Source organism: Callospermophilus lateralis, chromosome 10 (genome assembly GCF_048772815.1).
Source record: "Callospermophilus lateralis isolate mCalLat2 chromosome 10, mCalLat2.hap1, whole genome shotgun sequence".
Classification (NCBI taxonomy): Eukaryota; Metazoa; Chordata; class Mammalia; order Rodentia; family Sciuridae; genus Callospermophilus; species Callospermophilus lateralis.
The window spans coordinates 86019768-86043320 of NC_135314.1; the positions used below are offsets into that span (position 1 = coordinate 86019768).

A 23553-nucleotide genomic window follows, 5' to 3' on the forward strand; every position below is an offset into this window, starting at 1 on the left:
ACAATTAGCATATGTATTACCTCTCATATTTATTTTTTGTAGGGAGAACATTTAAAAATCTCTCTTGGTGACTTCAAGAATATAATACATTGTTATTAACCAGCCACCATATTGTATAAGAGATTTCTTGAACTTATTCCTCCTTTCTAAATGAAATTTTATGTCCTTTAGCCAACATCCCCTCACCTACCCCACCTCCCAGCCCCTAGTAACTACCATTCTACTCTCTCCCTCTGTGAGTGCAGATTTTTTGAATTGCACATAGGAGTGAGATTATGTGGCATTTGTCTTTTGGTACCTTGCTTATTTCAGTTAATATGATGTCCACCAGTTCCATCCATGTCACAAATGACAGGATTTCTCTTTTTAAAGCTGAATGATATTCCCTTGTGCATATGCACCTCATTTTCTTCACCCAATCAGTAGATGCACTGATTCTATTTTTTGAATATTGTGAATAATATTGCAATAAACGTAAGAGTACAGATTTCTCCTCAACATCAGATTTCATTTCCTTTGGATAAATACCCAGTAGTGGAATCACTGGGCCACCTGGTATTTCTACTTTTAATTTTTTAAGGAAGCACCATACTGTTTTCATAACTGCAGTACTAATTTATATTCCTACCAATACTTATATCCTACCAATACAGGAAGACAAAAGAATTGGTTCCAAAAGCAAAGTATTGAGGAACAGAGATTTATATAGCCAGTTGAAAAATACCAAACTAAGTTTCCCAAGATAGATACAAGATTGATTAACTTTCTACAAGACAATAGGATCAAATCCCCTTTGGAGTTAATTTCTCTATCAGGCCATAACATCCTAAGAACTCAGCCATCTTTTTTTAAGACTTTTTTTATACGTTTATTTAATTTATTTTTTATTTATTTATTTATTTTGTGGTGCTGAGGATTGAACCCAGGGCCTGGCACATTGCTAGGCGAGTACTCTACTGCTGAGCCACAACCCCAGCCCAGAACTCAGCCATCTTTAAAAGGTTATAAACATCTGCACACTTATATTTGCATATATTTGTCAATATATTGCAAACCCAAGAGTACCATATGAGAATTGTAGTGAACTGTATGGTGGCTTCCAAAAGAGATGTCCACATCCCCCAGAATTTGCAAATATTACCATACATGGCAAAGATGTGATTAAGTTACTATAGATTTCCAGAAAAGTGAATAATTCTTTTCTACTTGGGTGGGTCCTGATTGTAACCTTATAAGAGTAACATGGGGTGGGGAGGAGATTGAGAGAAAAAAAAAGAGGAGATAATGTGGAGTGACATGCCTATAAACCTCCTGAAGCCACCAAGTACTGGCAGAAGCATGGGACAGATTATCCCCTCAGAGCCCTCAGAGGGAACATGGCCCTGATGGCACTTTATTTTGGACTTCTAGCCTCCAGAACTTCGAGAGAATAAATATCTGTTGTTTGAAATCTCCTAATTTGTGGGAAATTATTATAGCAGCCCTAGGAATCTAGTACAGGAGTCAAGTGCACTTACTAGAAAATGCTCTAGTGTAATATTAGGAAATCAAGCAATCTCAAGTTGCCTTTTTCAAAGTTGGAGTTACATTTTTCTTTTACAAACCCTACTGGACTTCTCAGACGTCTCCTGGAAGATGACTAAGAGGTGGTTGTACATCCCAATTTGTTGAGTTTTTAAGTGGTCAGAGAATAACACACCGGGAAATAGTGGCTACAGTCCCTTGGGAGGGGATGTCAGAGGCAGATCCTCTGCACTGAGGATGCTGCCCTCTGCAGAGAACCCAGAAGAATCAAGGTGAGCACAGTGCCTGTGGCGTGGCACTATGTGGTTATGGGTATAAGGTGGCAGGTACAACCACCCATTCATGTGAGGGGCCCTTTTCCCCACTAGGACTCAGTTGTGTCTATTTTTTTTTTAAGCCTTTGCTTTCATTTTTACCTCTGCTAAGTAAACAAGGACCCAAGGAAGCCACCTTTCCTGTTTTCCCACAGGGCTACATTACCTCTCCCTGTCAGTGGACAACCACGTGGATTTTGAAGGCTTGTCATTTCCAAAAACAAAATAGTGTAGATTGAGAAATGTAATGTGCATAAATTAGAAACCAAGCAGCTGCATATTTCACACTCTCCATCAAAGTAAGACATAAATAAAAAGAGTTTGCAGTCTACAAATATTCAAACTATAAGTGACCTAAGCAGTCCTTTTTTAAGCTAGAAGTTCTTTATGTTTTTTTCAATCTGCTGAACCCAGGGACCATGCAATTTCCAAATAAAAACATTCAGCCACAGTTAAAAAATCACATTAGTTGGTGCTGTTACTAAATATATATAAAGGCATGTAGCCTTGCTTATAAAATACAGCTCTCATAACTTTCTTATGATTTATTGCAACTTATTGACATTTGTGTCTCCACCCTCATGAGCCAAAATCTAATTGAATGTTTTTAATTCACTTCTTGGATATTATGAATGAATTGTTGACTCTGAAACTTAATATGGTATTTTTGGTTTTAAACAAAACTTGATTGGTATTTTTAAATTGAATCCAAGAACCTTGGATACTTTTGCTTCTGCAATGAGTATGCGTTTGCTTCCACAATACGGAGTTCAACAAATTGGCACATTATTTTTATAAACGTGTATAAAATCTGGTTCTAAGGCCCCACTGGCCAGGATGGTGTAATAGCCAATCTCTCCTAAGTCTGAGGTTCCCTCCCTGTCCACTGTCTGGACTGGGAGCAGGTAGTCACTGGAGCAGGTAGCCTCCTAGGAGGCTACTTGCTCACAGTGCCCAGTGAGCCCAGCCCACCTAACAGTGAGACGCTGGCACCCAGGCAGGCCCAGAGACCGCTCACCACCCTTCCTGACCACAAGCACACTGCAGTGGCCTCACCCCTGCACACCCACAGGCCAAAGCCTTTATAAGGTTGCTCCTATGGGCATCCTGCAGCCTTTCCCTTCCCTGATGGGCCAGTGCAATCACAGACCTCAGCCAGTCCAGATGCAGGACAAAAATCAATTGCCCTCTCAATTTCCCATGAGCTCCCTCTTGGCCAGGAAGCCTTGATAGAGAACACCTTCTAGGGTCAGGGAAAAAAAATACCTTTAATTCATTCACTTATCTTTTCACCAAAAGCATATTTTCAACAAATGTGTATTGACTACAGGAGCACCTACTATCTGCCCGGAGATCATGGGGAAACTGCAATACAGACAATAGGGAGGAGATAACAATGTTTCTATAAATTAACCTTCCACATTCATTAGGGCAAAACATAGTCTGACCCTCATTCAGGATCAGAGTCTTCAATGTAATTACTTCATTACCTCATTGTTTTCCATCCACAATATTTTTCAAGCTTCTGGGTCCTCACCCAGCCTGAACCCTTTAGGGACAGCTGTGTTTTACGTCTTCCTAAAATAGTCAGGTGAGCATTGCCTCCCATGAGAGACCATGCAGTGCAGTGGTTATGACCATGACCAGAAGCACCAGTCCTTCTGCTTACTAGCTGTGTAACCCTGGGCAAGTTAATTAAACTCTCTGTGCCTCAATGCCATCATCTTATTGAAAGGACAAAATGGGTCGTAGAATCTAATGTACTTAGAACAGCACTTGGCATGTAGTGAGCCTTGATAGTACTATAGTGTCATAATGGGGTTCCTCTTCAGGCCCAGTGATGGTACAGAACAAAAGAAAAGCAGCTGAGCTATATAGATGCTTAGTGCTCAGTGAAGAGCAAAGTTTCGCTAGAGAATAGCGATTTTCAAACCTGACTGCTTTTGAAAAATCACCAGAGGAGCTTTTCAAACATCTGATGTCCGGGCCCCACCCCCAGAGATTCTTATTTAATAGACGTGGGATGGTGCCGCGTCTATTCAAGTAATTTCTGTGAAAACTAGATTTGAGCATCCTGTGTAGAGCAATTTCATCCAAACCTTCAATAAAAGGGGACCGGGGATTCACTGCACACACCCCTCTTGTCCTTCTCATCAGCGCAGTCCCTCATCCTGCTGTCCAGACATCTGCAGGACACTCATCACTGTCAAACCCTGTGCTACGCATAGCGAGTACAAAAGTCACCAAAATCTCACCTGTGTGCAGTGGATCCACAAGTACTAAATGTGTGAATGCTCCAAAATACAAGGTTGAATGAAAAAAAAAAGCAAGTTGCAGAATAGCATATCATGATATCATGTTTCAAAAAAATGTTAAGGACATTACTATATTCTTTCTGTGGGTGCATAAAAACATGAATGCGACTTCAAAGAAAAAGATCTGGAGAGACAACTCTTATGTGTGATATTTTACAACATAATATTTTCATTTTTATGAAAGATTTTTAAAACTTTTTAATAATTATAGCAGACTGGGGGTGGGGGGGTTCTAGAAATAATTGCATTTAGTTAAGTTAAGATAGATATCAGCTTGCCTATTAATGGTGACAGAGCAGTTGGCCTTATCAGACATAATTTTACCAAAAAAAAAAAAAAAACTCATTATTTTGTAACAGAGAGCAATGCTCCAAGAAATGGGACATAAGATAGTGCAGAAGGCAGAGGAAAGAGGACTCTGGAGAAGGAACAAAGGAGGTCTAGAAGCCACACTTGGTCTCTGCAGCCTTTATGTTTTCACCTGAGGCTGTTCTGCCTAACAAGCTGAAAGCGGGACATGGTTGTCTGGGTCTACTCTTCTAACGGAGATTCTCTTTCCTACTGCAAATTAGAATCCTGTGGACGGGTTGACCACAATGGCAATGCCAAACCCACTCCTACTGATGTAGTGTGTTTGGGAGGTGGGGCCTGGTTTTAACACAACCAGGGCCAGACACATCCTGGGAAGAATCATGCATGCTCACACATATTCTGGCACCATCCCAGTTAGGGCAAAATCATGCCTGCTAAATACTCCAAAGATGACATGAATCAGAAATGCTTCTTGAATTCTTGAACTTTTAGGAAGAATTAAGTGAGAAAAGGAAAAATGCCTATATTTTTGTATCATGTGATTCTCATATTATAACATACTGTGTTTGGTTTATTTCAGGCCCGACTGACCAAAGAACATCGCTGGGGAAGTGCTTTACTTTCTAGAAATCACTCCTTAGAAGAGGAATTTGAAAGGGCAAAAGCAGCAGTGGAGGTAACTTTTTTTAGAATTTTTTTTTTTTTTTTCCGTTTCTGAGAATGGCATTCTAAAAAAACTCAAACTTCCACAGGATACATATAAAGTGAAACTTACTATATACATAGGGGGGATGGGAAACATTATTATGATTGTCAGAGTGAGACTTGTTACCAGAGAACCTTTGATTTCTCACCAGGAAGTCACTTCCTATGTCAGTTCTATGACAGATTAATACCAACTGTCTGGAATCCTGGGTCAGAAAAGGGTCTGAGCCTGGTCTAGGTTCCCCAGTGAACCAATGCCATTTATTTGCTATACCCTGGTGAGACCAAATTCATGCCTGATATTTTTACTTCTCTTGCATCTAGCACAGGTCTGAAACAAGGTTTTGCTGCCCTTGGGTATTATGTATTTTTCCTAACTGAATGGGGAAAGGTCATGACTGGAATATTCTAGCTAATGGTTAACCCAACTTGTCCTGAGCCTAAGTTTGTTTGTTTTAATTGAGAGTTCAAAATATTGTTTTTTAATGTTATTGTATTTTTTATACCTTTATTTTACTTGTTATATTTATGTGTTGCTGAGGATCAAACCCAGTGCCTCATGCATGCTAGGCAAGCGCTCTATCACTGAGCTATAGCCTCAGCCCAAGAGTCCAAAATATTGTTGATAAATAAAATGAAATACTTGATTTAAACATTGATTTCCATATTTAGCCTTCTAATGAGTAGGAGCAGGAGATGGGGAAAGGAAGCCAAGGAAAAAATAAACAAAAATCTGCTTTGCTGGTTTTTTAATCCATTTCCTTCCTGGCTGAAATCACAGAGTGCCTCACAGATGCTATCTACAATGCTCATCAGAGCTTTCCTAGATTGAAGTTTGAGAGGGAGCATTTCACTGAACTCAGGCATGAGCTTGTTAGGACCTCCATTTCTATTACCGATATGAAGTCTTGAAAATTGAAAGCATTCTCGGAACAGTGTTCATTTATGTGGCAGTCTAACCCATAGGATTCTGATGAAATGATTATACTATGGGTGGTCTTCCAGTTACTCTATATTTGCAGTTTAATATTACAAGGATTCCTTCCATACTGAGAACTAATTCTAAGCATAATTTCATATCATCATTCAGAAACTCGCAAAAGAATATTTTTATCTCATCACACTAAAATCAATCCAAATTTCTTTTTTTCAATCTTAACATGCATTAATTTAAAAAAATAGCTAATGGAACTTTAGTGCTCTTACTGTGATCAACTGATACACTTGGTTGAGACTAGCTGGGTCCAATCAAATGGCTCAAATAGCATGGAGCCTATAGCTTAATATATCTAAAATAGCTTTTCCAGACTTTAGGGCTAATTTAAATTTTATCTTTTGAACTCCTACAATGAGTAGCACATTGAATTAATGCTCAAACTATTATTTAGAAACATAGAATGAATCTTGTGTTAGGAAAAACATTAGAATTTATTTAGTTCCTCTTATAATTAGACAAATAATGGATTCACCCTCAAAGGATTTCATCACCAAGTAATAAATCAACAATGAAAAAATAACTACCTATATATCAAGATATATAGTCACAAAGTCATTTAATCTTCATTTTGGTAGAGCCCTTATAAGTTGTCTATCCCTACCAAACTCACAAAACAAAAGTTTTTTTCTTTTAAAAAGCATTTGACAAATTATTGCCCCATTCATTCTTGAACATATCCAATTAGGAGTGACTCGCTTCTTTTCAAAAACCACATTTCAGTTGGGCCAGTACTAATTAGCAAAAGGCCCTTCTTTATATCTTTCTGAAATTGGCCTACCAGGAAGTTCTGATTTTGCTTGGTCTTGACTTTGCCCTCTCTGGAGCAAGGCAGAATTAGTTTCATTCTCTACATGACGCCCACCTCACCCACCAAGCCATGTCTTCTCCTGGCTTCTCTCTCCTGGGACCTGAGTCATTATTCCAACTCATCACTGATAGCAATGTGGCAGCATACATCTCATTAACCAACCTAGACCTCAGCTCCCACATCTCTGTAGTCCTTTCCAGCCACAAATCCTAGGAGGCTGTGAGATACTCTAAATAGTTATTCATTTAGCAAACATTGCTTGCTGTTCACATGTACTGGCTGTTGAACTAGGCACTGAAGATAAAGAAATGATCCAGTCTTAAGCAGCTATCCAGCGATAGCATGGGCCATGGGACCAACTTGGACCAATCTCTTGCTCCCTCTCTTTTAGTTTCATATCATCAATAAGGTGAGGGACTTGTATTTCTACTATACCAAAACCTGTAAGTTTATGCCTTTGAGTGAAAAGAATGCTAAGTACAGAATTCCCAGCAAGTCAGAAAACTATAAGTGAGTTTTTTCAGCTATAAGTCTGACCCTGAGAAGCTTTGCTAAGGAATGCAGAGAGAGGATGCCAACCAGAAGGTAAGAACAGGTGTGGAGAAAAAAAGTCTGGGAGTGTGAGGGAGGAGGGTAGAGCATTTTACCCTAAGCTAGTGATAAATCACACCTATAAAACTTCACACATATGTGGACCATTTACTTCCAGAAATTATTCTTACCCAGAGTATTACTATATTCACTGTAGAAGACATGATAATATGCATCAGAGTCTTAGAAATATACATGTCCATTGACCTAGTCACCTTTTAGAACTTATCCTGGAGAAGCAATTATGAAAGATTGCTTCATTTTGCCTGTATCTTTTTTTTAAAATAGTGAGTATATGGAAAAAGTCTGCATGTCTCAACTACAATAGATGCTAATATAACTTAGAAGTCAGAGTCTCATATCAAAATGCTGTGTTAGCTATTTAAAATGACATTATAGAAAAATATTAAGATCATGTAAAAATAGTTAGTGTAATTAGAATAACTGTCTAGGTCCTGACAGTTTTACAGTATAATCACAGCTTTGTAAAATGACAACAGCATAATGTCTTGAAGTATGTACTAGGTGCCAGGCACTAAGTCAGGAGTGTTATGTGGATTCTCTCTATTAATGCTCACAATAGTCCTATGAAGAAGGTAATATTAATATTCCTATTTTGCAGAAGTAAACTGAGGGTAAGGAGGTTGTAGTTATATGGCATTTTATAAGCAGTTAAAATAGATTTACGAATGAGTCTCCCCAGGCTCCAAAGTCTGGAAACCTCGGTACTATGTAAGTATAAAGAGCGTCTGTGTTGGTTTTTTTAGGCTGCTATGACAAAACAACTTAGATTGGGTGATTTATAAACAATTGAAATGCATTGCTCATAATTCAAGATCAGACTCAGTGTCTGGTGAGGGACAGTTCCTTATGGACGATGCCTTCTTGCTGTGTCTTCATGTGGTAGAAGGGCAAAAAAGGGTACCTAGAGGCTGGGGATGTGGCTCAAGCGGTAGCGCGCTCACCTGGCATGCGTGCGGCCCGGGTTGGATCCTCAGCACCACATACAAACAAAGATGTTGTGTCTGCCGAAAACTAAAAAAATAAATATTAAAATTCTCTCTCTCTCTCTCTCTCTTTAAAAAAAAAAAAAAAGATGTTGTGTCCGCCGAAAACTAAAAACTAAATATTAAAAAATTCTCTCTCTCTCTTTAAAAAAAAAAAAAAGGTACCTAGTTCCCTGGCGTGTCTTTAGTGAGCTCCACCTCATTTCCTAACAAAGGCCCAACCCCCTGATACCATCACCTTGAGTCAACACATGACTAATGGGGAACACGTATTCAGACCACAGCAAAGTCTGTACCCAAATATTAACAGTAGCTGTTCTTGAGTAGCTGGATTTGGAACAATTTTTGTTATTCTTCTGTTGGCTTCTCTGTATTTTCCAAATGTTCTGTCTTAAACATGTATTATCTTAGTAATCAGGGGGAAAGTTGCCTGTTAAGACACTATGGTGGAAGGTAAGATTCTGAAAAGAACTAAAAATGTCTTAATCATCATTTAAAAAAAAAAAAAATGGCACCATAAGGTTGCCTTTGTCAGAGCCAGCTCTAAATACCAGTAAGATACTGATGGAAATCATGCCTGGAGCAAGTTGAATGTTTCCAAAATCTCCACCTTATTTTTGCAGTCATCTGATTCCAGGGTTCCTTCTATTTCTTGTTCTATTCCTTTTTGTTCATTTGTCATCATCCTGCCTCCTGATGGGGCATCTGGTCCCCTCCCCATCACATTCTCCTTCCCCTGCCCCTCGCTGAGCTCCACGCATCCTCCTTTCTACCCATCCTCTCAAGCACCAAGTTCACTGCCCACTTCCCCCACTTTCTCTTCTCTTCTCTTCATGGGGAGCACCCTCCCCTCAGGTCTGCAGGCTGCAGTATCCTTCTTGTCATTCAAGTTTTAGCTGGAGAGCGACTCCTCGGGAAAGCTGAACCCAGTTGCTATCACATCTCCCAGTACTTGTTTTTCATTCTTGTGTTTATCACTGGGTGTATCTGAGAATAGGAGCCTTGTCTCTTGTTTACCACTATATCGTCCAATATCTAGAACCATGTCTGGGTATGTACTCAATAGATATTTTCCATGTGAATGAATGTACAGATGATATGAACAACACTTCTTTTTTATCTCTTTCTGTTGTGTATAAAGTGACACATAACCTTCTAATGTGATCATAGCTGCATTTTGATGCCTGACATAAACAAATGATTCTGTCCCGAAGACTGTGCTGCATTGTCCTCTGCAGTTGTCTTGATCTCAATGTCAATCAGTTATACACACTTAGAATAATGAAGGGAGTGCCAACCAATCTTGCCATAATGTAACATTAGGTTTGTTTTGTATTTTACATGATAGGAACTCATTTTTGCTTGTATTAAATTAGACCTGAAAACATGCAACTCAACTAATTATTGAGCTGAAATGCCCTAAAATACAATATCCATTACTGATGAAAAACAACTAAGACTATAAGTACATTTGTTGCATATATTGAATGACCTGGAAACCTGCTTATGTGCAAGACTGACATTCATTACTCAGGGTCACATTGAATGGTTAAATCTGATGAAGGCTTGTATAGGTAAGGCTTTTTCTCACCATGTTATATGTTTTATTGAGATAAATTACTATACATTCACCTCTGACCAGAGTGTTGTGATGTTAGCCAGACTTTAAAGAAAAAAAAAAAATCCATCATTTCTGTATAAAAGGTAGAAGTGCTTCCTCTATGCTTTTTCCTGGATTTTCCTCATAGTATGCAGCCTACATGCACTGTCAGTTACAGTGGGTCACCAGGAAGGATGCACAGGGAGGCCCAGAAACAAGAAGCTGGGAAGGAGCCTGGAGCTGCCTCCCAGGAGCAGAAATCCCTAGGGAGAACTGTGCTGCATCTGCTGAGAAGAGAGAAGGTCACATGGGAAGTCGGCATGCCTGAAACTATGGCCCCAAAATACCTCTTTCATCACTGTTAGCAGAGAGAAAAAGAACCAGCTACCATCGGATATTGTTCTTAGTATCTCTAGACACCTCAACCTTTTGAATAATTGGAGTTTGCAACAAATTCATCAAACATGTTTAATTAAGCTCCTTCTGTGGGTCAGGCACTGTTCTGGGTTCTAGCAATAAAAATTTAATAAGCTCTCTGCCCTTAAGGAGTAATTAAGGTAAAGAATCACAGATATGTGCAAGCAAGGAGATCACTCAAGTGTAACTTGGAATGTGGCACAGTTCCTTACACATTTACCAGATGGTGACATGGATTTGACCGTGTCTCATTCTTGTTTATGTTTTCAACCCTCTCAGAGAGCCTGGTGCCAAGCAGGGCCCCACAAATTTCTGCTGGATAAATAAATTAATTGTCAATTTATTCCTCTAATGAACCAATTTTAACTAAGCACCTCTTCTCCAATGGGTGCTTAGGATATATCACAAATAGAAGGATGGAATTTTTTTATATCACTAATAGAAGGATGGAATTTTTGCCTCTGAAGTCATGTTCTGCTTAGCTCCAATATTATGATAATGCTTATTTTATGCATTTTAAGCAGTATTTTCACAGCTCCACCTTTACCTTAAAAAGTTATTTCTCCTTCACAAATTTTATAAAAGAATAATAAAATGTGTAAATGAAACAAGGATGAATGGGCAAAGGAAAGTACAGTTGTCAGAGGCAGGAACAGGGAGCATTCTTTTAAGCCCTTAATTAGGAAACTACAGAATTTTACTGGCACCCTTAAACTCTAGACCGCTGAACTCTTCATTTCCCCTGGTTCTCTTCCCTTTGAGCTTTGCTTGGATGTTAGTTGTGGTAGTTTAAAATGTCCACTAATTATTTTATACTCTCTTCAAAATTCTCTCTTGAGGGTAGACTGGACTTGGTGACTCATTTCTTTCTTTCTCTTTTTTTTTACAGAGAGAGAGAGAGAGAGAGAATTTTTTAATATTTATTTTTTAGTTTTCAGCGGACACAACATCTTTATGTGGTGCTGAGGATCAAACCCAGCACCACGCACATGCCAGGCAAACGCGCTACCGCTTGAGCCACATCCCCAGCCCTTGGTGACTCATTTCTTTTATTATTATTATTATTATTGGTTGTTCAAAACATTACAAAGCTCTTGACATATCATATTCCATACATTTGATTCAAGTGGGTTATGAACTCCCATTTTTACCCCGTATACAGATTGCAGAATCACATCGGTTACACATCCACGTTTTTACATATTGCCATACTAGTGTCTGATGTATTCTGCTACCTTTCCTATCCTCTACTATCCCGCGTCCCCTCCCCTCCCCTCCCATCTTCTCTCTCTACCCCATCTACTATAGGTCATTTCTCTCCCTTGTTCCCCCCCTTTCCCCTCACTTCCTCTTATATGTACTTTTGTATAACGATGGGGGTCTCCGTCCATTTCCATGCAATTTCCCTTCTCTCTCCCTTTCCCTCCCACCTCTCGTCCTTGTTTAATGTTGATCTTCTTCTCATGCTCTTCCTCCCTGCTCTGTTCTTAGTTGCTCTCCTTATATCAAAGAAGACATTTGGCATTTGATTTTTAGGGATTGGCTAGCTTTACTTAGCATAATCTGCTCTAATGCCATCCATTTCCCTGAAAATGCCATGATTTTGTCATTTTTTAGTGCTGAGTAATACTCCATTGTGTATAAATGCCACATTTTCTTTATCCATTCATCTATTGAAGGGCATCTAGTTTGGTTCCACAGTCTAGCTATTGTGAATTGTGCTGCTATGAACATTGATGTAGCAGTGTCTCTATAGTACGCTCTTTTAAGGTCTTTAGGGAATAGTCCGAGAAGGGGAATAGCTGGGTCAAATGGTGGTTCCATTCCCAGCTTTCCAAGAAATCTCCATACTGCTTTCCAAATTGGCCGCACCTTGGTGACTCATTTCTAACAAAATAAAGTGGCAGTCATGGTGTGTGACATTGAAGATTATGTCACAAAAGCCTCCTCCCTGCTCTCTCGTGGATCAGGCACTCTGGGGAAAACCCAACCACCATATCATGCAGACCCTTAGCCCACTTGGTGAGAAACCAAGGCCTTCTACCAACAGTCAGCAAGGAACTCAGGCTTCTTCCCAGACCACAGGAGTCTGCCACCTTGTGAGCGGGCAATGACTATAGCCCAGCCAATAACTTAGTTCCAACCTACTAAGTATGCCCTAAGCCAAAACCTTCCTTATAGCTTCTCCCAAATTCTTGTCCCTCTGAAGCTGTGATATAATAAATGTTTGTTTGAAGTTGCCAAGTTGGGATCTTTTGTTAGGCAGCAACTGATAACTATTGCATCACTATGCTCCTCACAGTCCCCAGCCACAGCCTGCCCCTCTATCTTTTCCCATCTCCATCCCAACACAGGTCAGTGCTGCACAATGGAAAGATTCCCCTGAGGAACAGGAATGATGCATTCACTCTTTCTGGATTGGAAATTTTTGAGCTATCTTTTCACTTCTACCTGGTCCTCCTGTTGTTCTTTCTGATCCTCATGGAAACCTGAATGTAAGACTTTTGGTGATAGGTTGTGTTCCTTAGATGACATCTATACCATCCCCAAGGATCCAGTCAGGGTCTTCCCTTTTCTTCAGCACAGCTGCTAGACCTTTCTGCAGGACAAGCTCCTTTGGAAGCTACTTTCTAACCTGTTTCTGTGTTCTATGGCAAAACAACTTCTTGCCAGGCTCAGCCCAACATTCCTTCCAGCAGAATATAAAAACAATCACAGCAAATTGATAATTTCTGGTATCAGAACATGGATAGGGGCGAAGTTCAATGCTGACTCCTTGTTCCACAGGTATGAGAAACTGCTATTATCTGAATGTTCCCACTCCCCACCGGATTCACATGTCAATCCCATGGGACCGAGTTAAGAAGAGAGGCCTTTGGGAAGTGACTAGGTCTGAGGGCAGAGCCCTCCGTGGTGGGACCAGTGCCATTTTACAATAGGAAACTTGTTTGCCCTTCCACCATGTGAGGAGCACCATCAATAAGGAGCAGGCCCTCACCTAACACTGAATTGCTGGCACCTTGATCTCGAACCTCCCAGTCTCCAGAATGATGAGAGATAGATGTTTATTGTTTATAAAGCACTCAGCTTATGGTACTTTGGTAAGTAGTCCGAGCAGGCTGACACCGTAACCTTCTTTATTTCTCTTTAACTGGGAGATGCTATATTCAAAACCACACAGAAGCCAAACCCAGCTCTGGTGACATAAGCTTGAACATGCTTTCAATATTAAAATTTTATTTCCACCTGACCCTATTTTTGCATATATACTATAGATCTGACAGGCACCTCAGGAACATGATGTGACTGGGCGAAATCAGAGGCCATTCTTGAACAGCTTTTATTAATATAGGATTGCGTGAGAAACTGCTGACTTGGATGCCCTCCTCTTCCAAGAAGATTATCTGTCTCCTGTACCCTCTCACATTTCCTTTTGCTTTCTGTGACAGTATTACCTCTTTGAAGCAGGTGGAAGGGATTAATGGATTAAAACTACTTAAATCATTCTGACTTAGCTTCAATATCCGAAAAAGAGAAAACCTTCTGAAAATATATGAAAACATTCTTTGGGCAACACTGAAAGAATCTTGAAGTTAACTGCTTAAGATACACATTTCCTCAAGCTGAGCTTGTCATATTAGCTAACACACTTCCCGTGTCAAATGTAGACAGGTCACATAAAGATTAGATATGTTGTTCATTGAAAAACTGGCAGAAGTTCCTCAGCACTCACATGGATTCAATTTCCTTCTGTCTTAAAGAAATGAAATTTGATTTCTAAAAACAAAGCGAGCTTGTAAAAGAACTGTTGTAGAATGACTTGTAATGAACCCCTAGAGGTGACATGATAAAAGCAGAAAGTCAGATAGTCATAGGATAAGCAGTCAATTAAAAGCAAGAGATGCTGAGAGCTCATGACTAGTCTTTTCAGGACAGAGTTATGGGCATTTATTCTATTCTTTGTAATGTTCCCCAATACCCACTACATAACTCCTAAAGTAATAAAATCTTTAATAGGACCCATTCTAACAAAATCTCAGCTATCCACAGATTCCTCTCCTAGACTAAAAAAATGTAGCTTGGAAAAGTCTTGACTTTCAAATTTGAGAAATCTTGGATTGTCATTCTATAATAGTCTAATCCAAATACTTACATAGTCTAACCTAGAAATACTTACTGACCAAATAATTATAGAAGAGTGGGGCACAGTGGTGCACGCTGGTAATCCCAGCAGCTCAGGAGGCTGAGGCAAGAGGTTCACAAGTTCAAAGCCAGCCTCAGCAAAAGTGAGGCACTGAGCAACTCAGTGAGACCCTGTCTCTAAATCAAATACAAAATAGGGCTGGGGATGTGGCTCAATGGTCGAGTGTCCTTGAGCTCAATCTTTGGTAAAAGGAAGGAAGGAAGGGAGGGAGGGAGGGAGGGAAGGAGGGAGGGAGGGAGAGAGGAGGAAAGAGAAGGAAAGAAGGAAGGAAAGAAAGAAGGAGGGAGGGAGAAAGAAAGAAGAAGGTGAACATGAAAAGATATAAAGTCTGTCTGAGGCAGGCTTTAACAGTTAAGATTGTTCTGTTTGTTTCCCTTTTGGAGGAAACAGGACAATAATTCTTGTTCCTCCCTCCTCAAAGAGGTTCTCCAGAGATCAGTGAGATCATAGGTTAAAAGTAGTTTAAACCATTTGTTGGAAGGCTGTGTACCCAGGAATCACATGTTAAATGTACATGAAAAGAGTGAAGTCACATAGCCATGTATGTGGCAAAGTCTTAAACTGGACATGGGTCCTGGTTCTCATTCTGTCAATCCAGCATTGGGCCTCAGCTTTCTCATCAGCAAAATACATAGTTTGAATTAAATTGGGTTTTATGTGCTTATAAGATTTTATGTGCTTATAATCTTATGTGTTGTAAGATCAGGTAAAAAAAATAGACGAAAATCTTTTTAATAATTGTGCATTTATTTTAATATATGTTACAAAATTATGTCTGGCACTTCAAATTGGTGGTTCCACAGATATAATTTAGTCAAGACAAGAAAAAAAATTGCCTATTTAAGTAAAAGAACTGTATTAATTGCAAAGTAAATTAAGAAACTCATAATAAAGAAATGACAAAGTTAGGATCAAAAAAAAAAAACAACTCAGTTTAGACAACCAGGATCGATGGGTTTTAAGGTTCATTTATTGGTTAAGTTAAAGCTAGTAGCTATCAAGTTTCCCCAAAATGCAGTTCCTTTTGTGTAATAATGAAAGTCCCAAGCTAGTTGGCAGATCTACCCCATGATGATATTCATGGTCCCAGGTTCCTTGCAACTTGTTTCTTCTTCATCTGCGTGGTCAAGGTCAAGCTGAAGCATATTCTTGCTCCATCCTCTACCAAGGAAAAAAGAGAGCTTGGAGGAAACAGGCCCACTTCCCTACATGCTCTGACCCATATCTCGTCTACTCATACACCATTGACAGGTGCTTCATATTATACCACCACATTACCAGCCACCCCACTCTAGACTGCATGGGAGGCCCAAGAAATGGCCAGAGTTCTATCACCACAGAAGGAAGGGTAGAGTGTGTTTTGCTAGCCACTAGCAGTCTCTGCTGCAGGTACCTACTACCACTGATGTTATAAGTAAAATTTGAGTTGTAGGAATATTAGAAAGTACATATATATGCACACACACATATATATACAAATATATATGATATGTGTGCATTTTTATTATTATTTTACTGTTATGAGTAGTTATTATTAAGCCATTGTTTTTCTATAAATGTAGAGAAGTCATTGAAATACAGAGATATCCAGGGACTTGAGAGCAAGCACACACTGCCAATTATTGACAGGCAGAACTAGAAACCCCATTTGTACATTTCCTTGGAACTATTGATAGAAGAAGGAAATTCTAAATCCAAATAGTAAACAATACCATAATTTACTTGAAATTGGAATTTGGTTTGGAGATGTATTTTTCTTTCCTTACATCAGGGGGTTTTTAATTATGTTTTGATTTATATTAAAATCATTTGGCATTATTCGAAATATACATCAATTCACAACAAGGGCAACTACCTTTAATGGTCTGAGAGGATTGGAGGTGTGGAGAGGGAGTAAGCAAGAAGCAGAGGGAAATCAAACATACCTAGAAATTTTTAAAACCATACATGAGCCACATGCAGATAATTGTAGATTAATTTGATTTCCTATGAAAGGCTGAATTGAGTGGTGGACTCTGAGAATAAGCAGTTTACAGGGGTATCCTATTTCAGTTACCTTGCATTGAAAAAGTGAAAAATGAATACATATATCACTTCGAATCAAGTCCCCAATTCATAGCATTGTGGTTATTGGACACCAGTTGCTTCCAACATCAAGAAGCTTATATAGCCACAAAAAAAAAGTGATAAAAGGTTGAATATTCTATGTCCTTCACATCTCTTAAGTTAACATGCAGATACATGCAAGGCATGGCTATGTGATCCAACTACAGAAGAAAGTAGACTGGAGAAGGCCACACTATCTTTAAACCTCAATGTGGCCAGGTGTGGCCACTTCCTGGGGAGACTGAGGAAGGAGGATCACAAGTTGGAGGCCAACCTGGGCAACTTAACTAGACCCTGTCTCAAAAGTTTTTAAAAGTATAAAGGGTTGGGAATGTAGCTCAATGGTAGACCACTTGCCTAGCATGCATGAGGCCTGGGTTCAGTCCCCAGTACTGAGGTGGGGGGGAGGGAATTCAATGCGGAAAAAAATATTATATTTTCACAGAATAAGTAAATACATAAAACTAATCGAAGTGCATTTCCCCAGTTAAGTTCAGGTGTGTTTTGGAGATGGTAGCAGGTTGTTTGTTGAATCATTTATGAAGCCCCAGCTGAACAAAGGACACATACTAGAAAAAATTAAATTTAAAGTTAACCATTTCCTTGACCATGACTCATTTGGATTTCTCAACACGGTCTTTATAAAATGAGCTGGGTTTTGTGTTTTTGTTGTTTATGTTTTTTTAATACTAAACCATTTGTTCTCTACCTTTTATAATCAGACCCTAAATTGTGAGAATCGCATTTAAAAGTCACTCCATAAATCAAATTGTTGTTTTAACTAACCAGGTGGTAATGATACAATAAGGTCTTTGAAATTGGAAGTGTTCCTTTCGTTGTGACATTTAATTTTATGAAGCCACCAAATCACAGTGGATCAAATAATAAAGATATATGCCCAGGGATGTGTTGGTGCACACCTGTAATCTCAGTGAGTCCAGAGGCTGAGGCAGTAGGACCACAAGTTCAAGGCCAGTCTCAGAAACTTAACAAGACCCTCACAATTTATTGAGGCCCTGTCTCAAAATAAATAAATAAAAATAGAAAGGGCTGGGGATGTGACTCAATAGTCAAATCCCCTTCAATCCCCCCCCTAAAAAATTTAAATAATAAAAATAAAATAAAAACACATCCTATTGAACTTCAACTTACCTGGTATGAATGTGGAGACACACACACACACACATGCACACACGCACACTCAAATATACACAGTCCACTGGAAAGTTAGATCTATCTCCCTGGTTGATTCAGAGTAAAGAGGAAGCGAGGTGACCAGGGAACCAAAAGTGGGTGCAACTTCCTAGTCTAGCTTCCTCTAGCTAGGCCCAGAGGTCTAGTGTGCACTCATTGGTGATACTCTACAAGGCAGGTCTTTTATACTTGGGTTCTGCCTCAAAAGAGGCCAAGAACATGCATAGTCCATCCTGAACCCATTTGGACCTCAATATAAATGCAGTTGTCAGGGGAGATGAGTCCTCCTGTGCACCCCCTGAGGAAGTGGGCACACAGGCAGCGGTATGGCCCAGTACCCGGAACCCTATGGTACCTCTGATTCCTGGGCTTCCCAGAAAGCCAACCTCCACCCTCAGGAGGGATGAGCCTAACTTTTATGAAAATTTAAAAAGTCCATAAGGACTCAGAAAAGAGTAGGAGAAATCTTAAAGGAATCAACAGTGACAAATAACAATTTCTGAATAGTAAGATTGAGAGATTATTATTTTTTATTTCTATTTTAATATTTTTTAAAAATTATAATGATAGTGTATAACAATATGAAGTATGCTATTGGTGACTTTTTAAGTTAAATGTATTTAATTGATGGGTAAAAGCATAAAAATTTTACACATTATTAGGACAACATACGATGTTTCAATATGTGTATAATTGTGTAATTTTTAAATCAGTTAAGACATTTCTATCATCTCAAATGTAGCATTTCTTCATGGTGAAAACCTTCAAGATCCTTTTTCTAGTTTTTTGAAATGTATAATACATCATTTTTAACTATAGTCACCCTATTGTGCAGAACCCAGAACTTCTTACTCCTATCTAACTGTAACCATACCCAAGGATCAACTTTTCCCCATTTCTCTCCCCCAACACACACACTCTCTGGCCTCTGGTAATTATCATTTAACTTTCACCTTCTATAAGAACAACTTTTGGAGATTTCACATATGAGTGAGATCATGACTGGTCTTTCTGTGACTGGCATATTTTCCTTAACGTCCTCTCGTTCCATCCATGTTGTCACAAATGACAGAATTTTGTTCTCTTTTATGGCTGAATACCATTCCCTTGTGTATATAAACTGCAATTTCTCTATCTGTTCATCAGTTGATGGACACTTGGTTGTTTCTGTTTCTTGGCTGTTGCAAATAGTGCTGCAATGAACTTCAAAGTACAGGCATCTCTTTAACAGACCAATTTCATTTCCTTTAGTCATATGCCCAGTAGTGGGATTGCTGCAACAGGACCCTCCATACTCTTTTCATGATGGCTATACTAATTTGCATTCCCACCAAAATTGTGTAAGGGTTCCCTTATCTCCCCATCCTCACTGTCAATTGTTATCTTTTATCTTTTTTGTTATTTCAATTCAGTGTTGATTTACATTTCCCTGATGATTATTGCTGAGCATGTTTTCTTGTATTTGTTGGCCATTGGTATGTCTTCTTTAGAAAAATGTCTATTTAAATCTACTGCTTATTTTTTAAGTGGGTTATTTGGGTTTTGGCTTTTTGTTTGGGGATTTATTTTTTGGGTTTGTTTTGTTTTGTTTTTCTATTGAATTTTTGGAGTTCTGTATATATTCTGAATATCAGCTCCATGTCAGATGTATAGTTGGCAAATAGTTCCTTCCATTCTGTAGGTTGTCTTTGTACTCTGTTGGTTGTTGTGTTTACTGTGCAGAAGTTTTTAGTTTGATGTCATTCCATTTGTCTATTTTTGCTTCTGTTCCCTATGCTTTGGGGGAAAGGGGTCTCCAAATAATCCTTGCCTCTTCCAATGACCTGAAGCATTTCTCCTGTTTCTTTCTAGTAGTTTAATAGTTTCACGTCTTACATTTAAATCTATAATCCATTTTGAGTTTCTGTAGTCACTTTCTTCTGCATGTGAGGGTTCAATTTTCCCAGCACCATTTATTAAAAAGACTGTACTTTCCCCCAGTGCATGTTTTAGCACCTCTGTTGAGAATCAGTTGGCAGTGGACTCGGGGGGTTACTTTCAGGCTCTCTGCCTTGTTACGTTGGTCTGTGTGTCTGTACTTATGCCAAGACCATGCAGTTTTGATTACTACAACTTTGTATTATTGTTTCTTTTCTGAAAATGCTTTCTGTATATATGATCAGAAGACTTGGGTTCTAGTCCTCCTTCACCCCTTTCTACCCTGGTAATTTTAGGGAAGTACCTTCCCCTCTCTGGGTCTCAATCTCTCTCATCTGTCCCAGGAGACCATTAGATGACTCTAATTTAGCTGCTATTGGAACTAGCTGGGGAAGTTTCCCAAAACATTGATACCTTTGTCCCATCCCCAAAGTGGTGGGACAACTATAATTTAATTGGCCCTAGCCATGCCTGGCTTTGGAATCTCTGGGTGATTGTACAGACAAATTTGGAAACCTCTGAATTCAGTGATTTTTCATGCTGTCTCGAAATGTGATGGTCTGTGAATCTAGAGGTTTCATTTTTGCCCAGGGCCATCCCTGAATATCTGTACTATTTTTAGCAATTGCTAAGAAAAGATGTTCCAAAACTTGCCGAGGTAACCCATCTCAATGTCTTTCAGCCATTTCAATCAGAATATATTTTCTTTTTGTCTATTCTAAATTCCTGCTGCAGCAATTTAAGCCATGATGGGAAGAGAACATCTAGTTGTGATTGGATTTGTTGAATTCCTTGCACGAGCTTACATCACCAGCCTCGGTCATTTTTCACTCCTAACTACATTCTGTCATTACCAAGTCTTTATCTACTAAGCCCCTTCCCAGAGCTCAATGGTGAGAGGCAAATCCAAGTTTCTTGCTGCTACATTGCCAAGGTATTTTCTCCCAAAATCATTCCTATATCAGTGTCCTGTGACCCTCGAAAGAAGTGTATATGTTCCATCCTGTAGAATTTGTTGTTGCTTTCCTCAGTCTTCTTCGCAGAGTTTCCTTATCACTCTTTGATGGTTTTCTCTCTTTCATTAATGGGTTTGTTGAAATACCAGATCTCAAAAAAAGATCTCACACACACACAAAAAAAAAAAAAAATACAAGAAACATGTCAGAAGACACATTTCAGGTAAATGCTCGAGGTTCAGCTAAAATCACTAAAATCACAAAATAACCCCCCATGCTGAAAAGTATGGTTTGACACTCTTCACAATTATATCAAGATTCAGGAAGGAAGAATGACATGGATATAAAACCTCTTTGTAAAAAAAAAAAAAAAAAAAAATTTAAATAGGTCCTGTTTAGCGCTTAGTGGTAGGTTCCAGGCTTATTTGTTCTTTGTATATTTATAACCAATCTGTGTTATAACCAATGAAAATAGAAACAGTTGTCTGTCCTGGTTACAGATCTCTGGTGACCAAGCCCTGACTTAATCCGACTGCAAGGGAGGGCTGGTTTCCACACTACAGCTGGGCACACCTGCATTTTAGCCACAGCAGGCAGGAATGCAGCAGCAGTAAGTCAATGGTGCCTGTGTGATATTGCGCCATTGCTGAAAATGAAGTCTGTGATCCAGTAAAATTATCCAGTTCATTGGACCTCCTTATGATTTTGACAGGATCTTTAGAATATTTTCAAAAGAACAGGAGCATTTTACATAAGCCAAGGAACATTTATGACATGACTTGAACCACACTCTATGCTGTTCACCTCAACTACACTGGTGACATCTAATTGTTTCTCTCTGAAACTTGGATTTAAAAAACCCTGTCAAAGAGGGTTTCTCGTTCATAAAATACATTATGTATGTGATATGTACCAAAGGTCTCTTCTTTTTCAGTGAAATATGAACAAAACAGGAAGCGCTGAACATGCTATGCCACCTTGTTCAGGGTTTGGTAAACTAGCCAGATTGTGGAATGTTGAGGTTGTATATAAGGGAAAAACAACTTCAAGTAGGTGAAGAAGTTGAATTGATCCCCCGCAAAACTTAATTGTACATTTGTTTATTCATTTAACTAGCATTATGCTTATTAAATGCTATGAGCTGTTTGATCATAGATTAGGCACTAGAGATACTGAAATGGAGGGACACTATCCCTGCCCTAAATCTGCTCAAAATCTGGTAGAAGCTAAACACAGATAAGAATCTTAGTACATCCTGATAAGTACTGTTTCACAAGTAAAGCCCTGGTGCTCTGAGTGCGTAGAGGAAGGGGACAGAGGAAGTTTCCCACAAGAGCTAATACTTACATAAGAGCAGGCATGTTTAGTGATGCTGTGACCAAAAGATCTGACAAGAACAACTTTAGAGGAGGAAAAGTTTATTTGACACTCACAGTTTCACAAGTCTCGGTCCATAGATGGCAACTCCATTGCTCTGTGCCCAAGGTGAGGCAGAACATGATGGTGGACAGATGTGGCAGATGAAACCATAACAAGGTCTCTCTCTCTCTCTCTCTCTCTCATACACACACACACACACACACACACACACACACACGCACTTGGAAGGGGGAATGGGAGCAGAATGGAGACGAGGCATTTGAAGGAGAGAGAAGACTACATGCAAATGTACCAAGGCAAAGATGAAAGTGTGGTTAGAACCTGGATGGGGAGCAAGGGATGGGCGGGAGTGAGATGTGAGGCAGGCAGAGGAGGCAGGAGTGGGATCAGCTTTCATGCAGTAGGTTTGTACAAGACATTATCTGTGTGCCAAGTAATGGGTTATAAGCATTGATGTCCTGCCACCTTGCTGGCCGTTCCTTCCCACTGTCCTTTTCTGGCCCCTGCTCCTGCATCTGAGCTCCCTTGTCCATCTACACTTTCTCCTTAGCCGTCTCTCTCACTCTGTGGAATTAAATACGGCCTATTCCTGACGACTTTCCATCGCATTTTTCAACCTTGATACAGACACTGCCACTCAGTTGTCTGATATCCATTGTGTATTTAACATAACTAAAACAAAACTCTGGATCCCCACCCCAAACTAGCCCCTATGGTAATAGCACCAGTCCAGTGATAGCACCTCAGCCTGCTCACACTGAAATCACTACAGCCTCACAGTCAATGCTGCAGTTGATGCTGCTGCAACAGCCTCCAGCTATAGGAATCCAACCACTCCGTCACCGCCCCCTGCCCAAACCTAGCTCCACACCAATTTACTCAATTTTAATGTCATTTTTAGCTAAAGAACATAGTTGATATTGTTTGTCACCATTTGAAAAATGATGCTGAATTACACTGTATGTTCAAAGAAAACTCAGAGATCTACAATTAATTTTCTACTTAAAAAAATCTTTCATTATGTCAGCTGCCTTTTAATCGATACCTGATTTTGTAAACAAATTTGAATAATCTTCTTGGAATTTTTCCTGAATCGCTTTATTTAGAGTCAGACCCTTATGTTTCCTTACTTCAAGGCAAAAGGGAGAAGAAAGTCAATAACACCACATTGTAATACATCATCTGCCAAAATGTGTCCTCACCTCT

At 39.3% G+C, this 23553-nt stretch overlaps 1 protein-coding gene across 8 annotated transcripts in view; it reads left to right on the forward strand.

Moving 5' to 3' along the window:
• Positions 1-23553, forward strand: part of Pex5l (peroxisomal biogenesis factor 5 like) — a 152312-nt gene that overhangs the window by 91886 nt on the left and 36873 nt on the right. For all 8 annotated transcript variants that reach the window (XM_076867273.2, XM_076867268.2, XM_076867274.2 and 5 more), the window contains one exon: positions 5046-5141. In XM_076867273.2, coding sequence (XP_076723388.1) covers positions 5046-5141 — 96 coding nt within the window. The remainder of the gene's footprint in view (positions 1-5045; positions 5142-23553) is intronic.